This window comes from Calidris pugnax, unplaced genomic scaffold, assembly GCF_001431845.1.
Source record: "Calidris pugnax isolate Ruff unplaced genomic scaffold, ASM143184v1 scaffold44, whole genome shotgun sequence".
NCBI lineage: Eukaryota > Metazoa > Chordata > Aves > Charadriiformes > Scolopacidae > Calidris > Calidris pugnax.
This window is the reverse complement of record NW_015094506.1, coordinates 49,285,565-49,297,049: the sequence shown is the minus strand read 5'-3', so window position 1 is coordinate 49,297,049 and position 11,485 is coordinate 49,285,565. Positions and strand designations below refer to the sequence as shown.

General features: G+C 42.4%; 1 protein-coding gene across 1 annotated transcript in view; it reads left to right on the top strand.

The window, feature by feature from the left end:
* The first annotated feature begins 1,829 nt into the window (after positions 1 to 1,829).
* Positions 1,830 to 11,485, top strand: part of PCLO (piccolo presynaptic cytomatrix protein) — a 385,413-nt gene continuing 375,757 nt past the window's right edge. Inside the window, exons 1-2 of the mRNA XM_014963376.1 lie at positions 1,830 to 2,194; positions 8,309 to 9,614. Of these exons, the coding sequence (XP_014818862.1) occupies positions 1,953 to 2,194; positions 8,309 to 9,614 (1,548 nt within the window). The 5' untranslated portion in view covers positions 1,830 to 1,952. The remainder of the gene's footprint in view (positions 2,195 to 8,308; positions 9,615 to 11,485) is intronic.

Here is an 11,485-nt window from a genome sequence, read left to right as displayed (position 1 = left end):
TAGTAATGGTGCTACAGGAGACAAGCAAGAACACCAAATGCTATCACCTCCCTGTAGCTAAAGCAACTGATATTTGTGAAGATCTAGCTGTTTAACCCACACATTGGAATATTCAAAATACAGCCATAATTTAATAAGATCTCTAGGGAAGATTTGGAAAAAAATGACACCTGATCAATGAGGCAGGAAAACTAGTGGCAAAGGACATAGAAAGGCCAAGGTACTTAATGGCTCTTTGTCATGGCTTTTATGGGTAAGGTTTGTCCGCTGGTCTCCCAGGTCCCTGAACCTAGCAGAAAAATGTGTGGGAGTGAAACAGTACCTGTAGTAGATTAAGACAGACTTAGGGAGCGCTTAAACCAGTTGGATATGCAGAAGATCATGGGACTAGATGGAGTGGATCAAAGGGTGCTGAGGGAGTTGGCTGATACTATTACAAAGTCACTCTGTCATCTTCAGAAGGTCATTGGGGAAGTTCCCTCATGAGCAGAAAAAGGCAAGCACTACACCTGTCTTCAGAAAAGGGGATCCACAAGAGAACTACAGGGCAGTTAGGCTACTGTGGCTCGTACCCTTCCTGGGAAGGTTACAGAGCAAATCCTCCTGGAAGCCGTGTCCAAGCAGACCAAGGACAGGAAGGTTATTGGAAACAGACAGCATATGTTTACCCCAGGCAAATCACACTCCATAAGGTTTTCAGCACTATCAACTATAATACCCTTCCAGCCAAATTAGCTAGACCTGTACAGTGCGTGAAAAATAGAAGGAACTGTCAGGCTCAAATGGTTTGTGGCTGTTTCAAGTTCAACTGGATGGCATGTTACTGGATGTGCCTTTCTGACTAATAATATTTAATGTCTCTGTTAACGATGTGGGCAAAGGCCTGGATGACACCCTCAGTAAGACTGTGAATGATGCCAGCTCAGAGAATGGTAGATACTCTGAAGGGCAGGGCTGCTGCTTGCAGGGCTGCTGACAGGCAGGAGCCTCCTGAAGGTGAACAATGGCAAGGGTAGGGTCTGGAAAGGAATAACTCCATACACCAAGCCAGGCTGCCCCAAAAACAGCTTTACAGAAAAGGTCTTGGTGGGCGAGGAGGTGAACACGTTTCAGCAGTATGCTGTTGTGATGAATGCCAATGGCAGACTGGGAGGTGCTACGTCAAGTGCAGCCAGCAGGTTAAAGAAGGTGATTCTTCTCAACAGTTGTGAGACTGCATTAGGAACAATGTGTACAGTTTGGGGCTCACCAATCCTGGAACGACACTGACATGCTGGAACCAGTCACCATGAGGGCAGTCAAATACTGGGAGAGAAGCCCAGTGAGGCAGTGAAATCTCCACCCGTAGAGACTTTCAAAACTCAGCTGTGCATGGCCCTGAGCAACCTGACCTCGTTGGCCCTGCTTTGCAGGGGGGCAAGGGGGAAGTTGCTTGGATGATGTCCTTCAGCTGTGCCTTCCAACCTCACTTACTTCGTGCTGTGGGGGAGCCAGGCTTCTTCTAGCTCTGCCTGCTTGCGAGCGCATCCGTGTTTGCTGAGGGAAGGGGAACGGGAGGCAGCATCCCCAGGGATGGGCGCCGGCTCCCCGCCGCCCGCCTCCGATGCTCCGGGTGCCCGGAGCGGTGTGGGCGACCGTGCACCGAGACGGCGGCGGGGAGGGAGCTTGCGGAGGGGTGGGGGGGTTGGTGTTCACGGTGCCCGGTTGGCGGCGACGCCGCCGCACTTGCCCGGTAGCCGCGGCGGCAGCTAGCGAGCCCGGCCCCGACGCTGCTGTTGCTGCTGCTGCTGCTGCTGCCGCCGCTGCCGTGCGGGGCCGTGGTGGCCACCGCAGAGCCCTGAGCGCTCTCCGCTCCTCCCGCTGGGGAGCGGGGCTGCTCGGCGGCGAGCCGCCCCCCCGCCCGGTCTGCGCCCGAGGGGAGAGGAGGCGAGCGGGGAGCGGCAGCGGCGGCCATGGGCAACGAGGCGAGCCTGGAAGGAGGCGAAGGGCTGGGCGCCTTCCCCGAAGGGGCGGCGGCGGCCGGGGATGGCGGCGGCCCCACGGCCCCTTTGCAGCGCCTGGTCCCGGCCGGGGTGGAGGCGGACCTGAGCCAGCTGAGCGAGGAGGAGAGGAGGCAGATCGCCGCTGTCATGTCAAGGGCGCAGGGGCTGCCCAGAGGGAACCTCGCCGGCGCGGAGCCGCCTCCCATGCAAAGGCATGCACGGAAAATCTCCCTTCTCCCGCTCCTCCCTTCCCCCCTTCTCCGTCTCCTCGCGGTGGGGCGGGGGGCGAGCGGCAACGCCATCCGGGCCCGCTGCATCGGGAGCAGGCGTTGCATTTTGCTGGTTGAGGGAGGAAAGGGGGCGGCTGCAGGAGTGTGGACAGCAGGATGCAGCCGGCACTCTCCAGCTTTTCCCACTCCGGTGGTTTCTAATAATAACGGCGGCCCTCGGTTCCAGCGGGCTGCGCCCTCTCCCCTTCCCTCCCTTTGCACGGATCCGGAGCACGGGTAGTTTCTGTGTGTAGGGAGGGGAGAGATTTGCAGACAGCGTTTCTGTTTTCTCTGTGTGTGTGTGTGCTTTACAGGGCTGGAGTGCCCCACAGCTCAGCTAGTAGCCAGGGAAGCTCTCCCCAGGGCTGATGGGCTCTGTAAGCTTGTCTTTCTGGAGAAAGATATTCTTGTTGAATTTTTCAAACCTTTGGGGCATTATGTATTTGCCAGCCATTACTCTGCTGATTATTAACCTCTACAACTATCATTTGGCTTCATTAAATAGTCATGGATTGAGGAGGTCTGTTTCAGTCTATTTTCCCTCTCTTATTTTTCTTCTGGATTTTTTTTTTTTTCCTAATTTTATGGAAAGGGGAAAGAGGGGCGAAATAATAGATTTCAATTGATTGCCAGGGGATTCAGTATTCTGGATAGTGACGGCTCTACCTCCCTGTGCATCTGCCAAGGCTAGGGTAATTCCCTTCCCTTTCCTTGCCCTGCCTCTTACCAATTTCGCTGCCCGATGTGCAACAAGCCCGTTACCCGGGTCGGGCCCGGGGGCCGGTTCTCCCCGCGGCGCCGGTGCCGGCCTTTCCCGCCCGGTGCCCGCCCCAGCCCCTGTCCGCGGTCCTGAACTTCCCCCACCCCTCACCCAGGGCCGGGCCTCTCCGGTGCTCTCCGTCTCCGGGGCTGGGTGTGTTGTTTGTCTGGAAGGAGGGTGCTGAACGGAGCCTCCCCGACTGACTTTGCAACAGGGTTCTTGTGGATTGGCCTCACCCTACATAAACGCACGTTGAGTTTATATAATATCAGGTTTATATAAGTGAATTCTAGAAAAAGAGAAGCAAGGAGGGTGGGACCAAATTCTTGAAGTCATTGGGATTATACCTGTGATGATGGTCTCCATTTTTTTTATTTTTTTTTTAAACTGGAAATCAAATCTTCCTATTTTATGTCTTGCATGATCATTAAACAGGTGTTAATGCTGTACGTAAAATATAATTTTCCATTCAGTTCAGGGCTGTACCCAGTTTCTATAGATTTTAATGGGGAAAAAAAATCACATTGCTTAGTTCTGTGAAACTAAGCTCAAAAATCCATTTTGTATAACAGTCTATGAGCAAAGACTTTAGAAGTTTATAGTTTCATGCTAGTGTTCCAGCAAAAAGTAAGATAAATGGCCCTGGAAGATTTTAGAATAGGTTAAACTCATTGCAATGTGAATATTTATAATGTTATTATATATTATTATGTGCATTTGTAAATGGCTGCTTTCCTACAAACATATTTATGATATCAGAATCTACTTTGATCTTGTTAGTGTACCTTACTTTCACCCTCCATTTAAAGTAAAGGCACTCTATATTTGTGAATTACAGCCTTTTAACTTTTAGTCACAGTTGACGTTTTAACATTCAGCGCAATAACCTATAAACTGGCTTCTCTCATGTGGTTTTAGAAGTTCTTATCATAGCATCTTTGTGCCTGTCACACTGTAATAACGTTACTACTTGTCTCTGCTCCTGTTTTGTGGCTTTACTTGCTCCTCTTCCATACCCCTTTGCTATTGAGATGTACAAAGAAAGATGGGAGTAATTACTGAGAACCTGATCTGGACCCTTGGAGTAAGACTTTTCTAAGGACTAGGGATCAACCTCTTCCAGATTTCAACTTAAGTAAAGAAATAGCTTGCTGAGACTCAAGATTCCTTAATTTCAAGCTTTTGTTCAGTCAGTGTGGCCAAAGAAACCAGATGTGGAACAGACCTCTTAACTGATGCTCTACAGCTGTTCCCAACAGCTTTTTTTCTAGTGTGGTTATGCCAGTCCAAATGTTAAGTGACTGAAATAGTGATCAGAAGAGGAATTCTGGCTCCCAGTTTATATAGCCTTGCATTATTGCATTGTTTGTTAGTTTTTTTCATGTAGTTAACTGGATTTTTCCTCTGTGATTTCCATTGTAACATTAGCTGTTACCTAGTCTTAACCTGAAGGGCTATAATAATTATTTCCTATTATAAATGCTTTCATTCCCTTCCCAAAATAACCCAGGTCTTGAAGTGTACAGATTCCTCATGATTGATGATAGCATGAGATAACAGGTTTTGCACCTAGAGACTTTTTAATAGTAAGTAATCTGTAGTTGAACCTTTACCACCACCAAATACATGTAGCTTCTAGGACTTTTATAGGCTTTGAGCTTTTAAGTCTTCAAAAATGCAATAGCTAAATAAATGCAATTAATATTTATTATGCACTTTAATATAAACATTTAGATCTAGAGAACCTAAAGTGAACTGCCTAAATCAAATGAACTGCTTTAATTTTTTCTTCTTTGAACTTTCTATCTCTAGCTTCCAGTCAGAGTTTGGGATGCTTAGCACCTATGGAAATCATTCTATCCTATTTCAGTTATCAGTCTTCAGAAAACTCATAGGTAGGAAGTTTAGCTGAAACATACACAGTCAGTTTGTAAGCAAATTCCAGTTCTAGCTTCCTTTAATGACTCTGTAACTGTGTCAATGTCCACTTGCTGAGGAATTGTTCCACATCATCTGAACGGATTAGATGACCAAACTGAACATATGCACCATCTAATGCAGCTGGGGTTTTTTTTGGTGGTGTTTTCTTTTTTTTTGTTTCATTTGTTTGTTTTGTTCTTTGTGTGTGTGTGTTTGTGGTTTTCTTTTTTTCCCAATTCATTAAGTTGTTCACAATTGACATTAGCAGAAAAAAAAATTACTGCATTTTGGGAGGAAATGCTAAGAAGTCTTATTAAGTGTTGTACTTACAAAGTTTGTTTATCGAGTGTTCTCCAGAAGGAATATGTTTTTGTTGATGCCATTGCTCTATTTACTTAAAAAAAAAAAAAAGTTAGCCACCAGGGGTATGCATAAGTTTATACATTTCTTGTCTGTAGGTAAGAAAATGATCTTGGAGCTGTGTGATTATTCCACTTCTTGCTAAAACTATTTATACTGATGAATGGGAAGAAGACATGCCTTTTTAAATAGGTTTTTATAGTTATGGCATTCAAGAACTAGACCAATAGTTTTTTTGTTAAATCTCATCGTGACTCCAAAGTAAGCTTTGATTTGGCTGTAATATTAATGTAAATGAATAAAGATGAGCTCTGTGAATCAAGGCCAAAGTGAGGAGAAACATAGCAACACAAATAAAAGAATTAGGTGAGGGAGGACTAAATGATTCTGCTTGTTGAGTCTGGTTTGAAGAATTTAAAACAATGGTGGGTTTTTCATGATTAAAAAGATTTAAAAATAAGAAATTTTTTCTTGAATAAAGACAGATTTTTTTTTTTTGAGGATTTCTGATTCTTCAGATTAATTAAAATTGTTCAATGTTGGCCTGTGTCTGGTTGTAGAATAGTTCTAGAAAAGAAGGCTTCAACTTCCAGCTACCTAAAACTCTATTTAAAAAAAAACTGTCCTGGCTTTTGACAGAAGTAACATTTCTCAAGAAGCTTGTCTTTTCAAGGCTTTTTATTCCACTAGTTAACCACGCTCTGTGGTTTCTCTCTTTAAACATTGTTATGTCTAAAGGCAAGACAAGTCTGATCTTCAGAATACACCAGCAGCCTTGCAGAATCACCTGGCTTTTTCATTTCCTAGATTCATGGATTTTAATCTCAGTTCAGGTCCTGACATCTGATCAGGTGGAAATTTATGGAACACATAATTTTGATAAAAATGAAAGCTGGAGGAGAGCTCTGTTCCAATAAGGACCCACAGTTACTTCTTGTTAATGTCCAAATTCAATTTCTAAAAACATCTTGAGGTTTTGGGCTTTTTCTTCCACCTTCAAGCTGTAAGGTTTGGGCATGGTACTGAGTTTCCCAACTGGAGTTTTACTAGTACCATTGATCCTTTTCCTTTTTTCCCTTGTCACTCTTAGCATAGCTGAATGAAGCCTTCCAACATTTGAAACACTTACAAACCTGAATGCTGGAAGTGTACCAGACGGCCACTAACAGAATAGTTGAAATGATTTCACTTAGTAAGCAGTATCTCTTCAGATAAACCTAGAGTTCTTATCTAAATAGCAAGAAACAGAACTGCAAGTAGACCTACCTAGTTGCTAAATAGAGTATAAAATTATTCTTATAACAAGCAAAAATGCCAAATAATTGAAGGAATTAGATTATCATTAGGCTTTTCTGAATTATCCTCTTTGTGAGTAATAAGTTAATCAACAGTCACTGACACCAATGGAAACACACCTACTCACTTCAGTGGGTTCCACATTAAGGTTATAAACTTCCCAGTATTATGACCAATTATATTTCAGGAATGGGAAAGGGTGAATGGAGTTATGGGAGGCTGGAAATAGTTTGTCCTTAACAAGCATTTCATGTTGCAATTTTTAATTTACAAAAACATCAGATGCAAGATTGTGAGAAAATCGTGTTGTGAGAATTATGAGCACAGAAATGGCTACCACTTAGCTGTGTGCTTTTATATTTCCATTGCTAAGAATGTAATGAAAACTCTAAATATTTAATCAGAAATAATAGTAAACTCATGGTAACATTAACAGTGTAAAATACATTTTTTCATTGTGTGTACTATATGTGATCCTGCAGATTTCTGATAAAACTCCTAAGCAGAATTTTAAAATTATTTCTTTATTTTCAGTTAAGGAATACATTTAAATACAATGAGCAATTGTTCATTTTACTCATGAATGCCCAAGAAGAAATGTCATGTCCAGAAAGAAGAAGGTCACATTAACTAAGTAACTGGATCTCTCAAAGTGAAAACTGAAAATTTTATATTTGCAGTACAATTGTGGAGCTGGAGAGAACACCTTATCTTCCAGCAAAAGCACAGTGATAGCACAAAGTAGAATATTTTACTACATCCTTTAGCAATAGCATTGAATACAATATTATTTCATCCAGGTGCAGCTGAGTATAGTAACAAGTAGAATACTATGTCACATATGAAGACATGATTTTGATTTTGGTTCCTATGTTCTTAGCTTTAGTTTCTTCTATATGAAAACACAGCAAAATGTTATTGTTAGAGAAGTGGGAAAAATCCTGATGCAATGAGAAATTTTCTTTTTACTGCTGGGCAATATGAATTGTTGAGATGATGGTGGGAGGAAGCTCTATAGTAGTTCTATTTGAAAAGGAAAAAAAAAAAAAAAAAGCCTCAGGACTAATTCTGGGGAATGGCATCTGATTTACCTGTTTGAAAATTCTTCTGATTTGTGAGTGGTTGGGTGGCAAAGTAAATACTTTAAAGAGAAGCATATACTTTTTTATCTACCTGGATTTTAGGAGTTTAAGTCCTTGCTGCATATTGAATAGTAAATATATCCTAATTTTGTACAAGCAGCCAAAACACAAGTACATAAACACTTTGTGTTGTGTAGTGTTTTTCTTGTGTGGCTGTGCTTTGATCTGCTCATTTTCTGACACTTTTAGTCTTCTCTGTTTCCCCATGTTTGTATCCCAAAGGACACAGTGGAGAGTTAGTCATTTGGATTTAGGTAAAATAGTAAGTTGTAACTTCGAGTTCTTCAGCTTTCTGGAGAAAACTATCCGGTTAAACATTGTTGTCATATTAGTTTATTTTCTAAGTAATAAATCAGTCTCTGATTCAATACTTGTATAGGCCTTTATAGAACATTAATTTCTATTTAAATAATTGTTACATGCACCTTACATTTTAAGCCTTGGTCTTGCAAACACTTAAGTACCTGAGAAACTTCCCAGTGTTACCAGAGCACTTAGAGGGTCACAGATGTATCTTATTTTATCTGATTTTTCTAGTACTCTGCATAATTTTAATTTTATTACATTTTCTGTCTGCAGACATCCTGAGCTTGATAAAAGCCATCATCCCAGGCAACCAGGTAAGCCCCCAGACCCAGGACCACCAAGTTTAAGCAAAAGCAGAACAGTAGATGTCCTGAAGACAGAACAACGGGCACCTGGACGGAGCCCTTCTTCTATTAGTCTAAAGGAATCAAAATCCAGGACTGATTTTAAAGAAGATCAGAAGCCAAGTATGATGCCCAGTTTTCTCTCAGATGCCAATCCACTGAGTGCAGTCACTTCAGTTGTGAACAAATTCAATCCTTTTGATTTGATATCGGATTCAGATGCAGGTCATGAAGAAGCCGGTAGGAAACAAAAAGTTACCCAGAAAGAGCAAGGGAAACCTGAGGAGCAGAGGGGCCTTGCAAAACATCCAGCTCAACAACAGTCTCCAAAGTCAGCTGCTCAACAACAGTCTCCAAAGTCAGCTGCTCAACAACAGTCTCCAAAGTCAGCTGTTCAACAACAAGGACCTGTCAGATCTACACCCCAGACAACTGAGTCTTCCAAACCAGTGCCTCAGCAGCAGCCTGGGGAACCAAAGCAAGTTCAGAAACCAGGCCCTGGTCACCCAGTAGACTCTAAGCTAGAACAAGGGAAACAACCACCCCAGCAACGAGGACCGCAAAAATCTCAGCCCCAACAGTCAGAACCAACAAAGCCCATTCAGCAACAAACTTCTGCAAAACCTTCAGTAGGCCCAACGAAACCATCACCACAGCAAGCAGACAATGCTAGAACATCATCCCAAGCACCGCCTCCCACAAAACCATCATCACAGCAGCCAGGACCTGTAAAACAGCCATCTCAACAGCCGGCACGGCAAGGAGGTCCTGTAAAGCCAACTTCTCAGCAAACAGGGCCTCCAAAACAGCCTTCTCAGCAGCCTGGACCTGAAAAGCCATCTGCTCAGCAACCAGGGCCTGCAAAACAACCATCACAACCTGGACCTGGGAAGCCACCTCCGCAGCAAACAGGGCTTGTAAAGCAAGGGCCACCACAGGCAGCACCTACAAAACCATCTTCTCAGACTGCAGGGGCTGCTAAGCCCCCGGCACAACAGCCAGGACTTACAAAACCACCAGGCCAGCCACCAGGGCCTGAAAAACCCTCGCAGCAAAAGCAAACTGGTGCAACCCAACCTGCTGAGTCTGCCTCAAAGAAAACCTTCTGTCCTCTTTGCACAACCACCGAACTGCTGCTGCACACTCCAGAAAAGGCCAATTACAACACCTGCACGCAGTGTCATACTGTAGTCTGCAGCCTGTGTGGGTTCAATCCGAATCCTCATATAACAGAGGTGAGTTATTTCTAAACTGGTGTTTGCTACCAGAGCACAAAATTAAGTTTACGTTCATTATGCTGAAACATCACATATGTTACAGTGTAGCATCATGATCACTTAAGGTCTTAACAAGTTCACTGACAAAAGTCATGCTTTTTGGGAAAATTGTTTACCAAAAAAAGGGGGTGAAATTGATGAAAAAAGAAGGTAATGGCTCTCTGCTTGTACAGGATTTAGAAGTATGTTCTCTTTTCTTCATATAAAGAGGAGGAACCCCAATGTGGCTTTTTTTTTCCATTTTGCTTGATCTCAAGCACTCACTGGCTATGTTTGCAATCTGACCACAACAGTCTGTTTATAAATAAGCAAAATTTACTGCTATAAGAACTAACTAAACAAAAAAATATGCAGATGACTCTTCATAGCCCCAGTCTGTGTTTTGGAAAAGGATGTGGGGTGGATGGATTTGCTTTATGACTCTGTGAGCGTTCATTAGCTGAAAGCCTGAGTCATGAGTTTTGACTTGGTGGTACTCAGGTTATTTCATTCTTGTGGGATGCTAAGGAAGAGATCTCTGTGGACTGTTTCTAACCTTGATCACCATTCCTGCTGTAATTATATAACATAGAAATGGCATCAAAAGTACTATTACGACTTCAATTTAACTTGTTTTAACCTGATGTTTGTGGTAGTTTGATTTATAGGCTTATACGTATTCTTGTTCTTCGCTTGCTCTGCATGGGAATAAGGACATATGAATGTCTGATCTATTCTTGTTGCTTGAACAGCTTCTCATACATCCTGATATGCTAATTTTAAATTTGCAATATAGTTTGGGTTTGTTTTCAGTACCAACAGTTTTATCAATTTATAGAAATTCAAGCATTGCAGACCTGGCATCGAAAACTAACTAGTGATAAATAGCCAGAAAGGGTATTTAGGAAGCTTATTTTTGTCTTGTTTTGGTATTAATTTAGCTGATCAGAGCTGCTGATATGAACTACAGACTGCTACTATATTTTGAATCTGGCAAATAATATCCCTAGGTTTAAAATTGAATCAAAGAATCACCTAGGCTGAAAGGGCCTTATGAAAGGTCCAACTCTTTGTTCAAAGCAGGGTCACCTAAAGAAGGTAGCTCCTAGCCATTTATTTTCAAGGGTGGAGACTTCACAGTCTCTCTGGGCAACCTGTTGGCTCAGTACCACAGTGATTTAAAAAGATTGCTAGCAGTTAGATTTCTTTCCAGTGATACTTTTAGGTAGGAACCTGGTAACAAACAGTGGGCTTTTTGCATCCAGCAAGTATATTATTTACTGTTTTGTTGTTAATATTGCAAATTTAAACCTGAAAGACTAATCTCAGTAAACCATTGGTGGAACATTGCATCATATAGGAGTGTATTTTTTTGTTTAAGTTTAGGGAAATTCAGGATTGATTCAGTTGGCATTAATGCTTGGACTGAAAAAGGTGTGATTTGAACAGCTGTGTGTAGAAATTTCAGAATGTCTGCAAATAACCAGGTGCTCATGGATTATATTATTGTGGCCTATAGAGAAAAGGTCACAAAGCATGTCATTCTGGACAGTTTAGAGTAAAAAAAAAAAAAAGACACTTTATATATATGTGTGTATAACAAACAAGCAATATGATGCATTGATGTTAAAACCAGAGGAATTTTTGTAAGAAAACTTTATCTTCAAGCTCTGACAGAATGTTTTTAGACCAAGATTTGTTTATTAGTGTGCGTTGAGTTATTATTTTCTGTAGCATGTTCCTGGAGTCTCTTGGAGTTCCAGGTCTGTCTGTCTTTAAAAACTTCAGATTTCCCATGGAAATGGTCAACAAATTTGGTATGTTCAAATGAAATGGATTTTGAGAGAGAT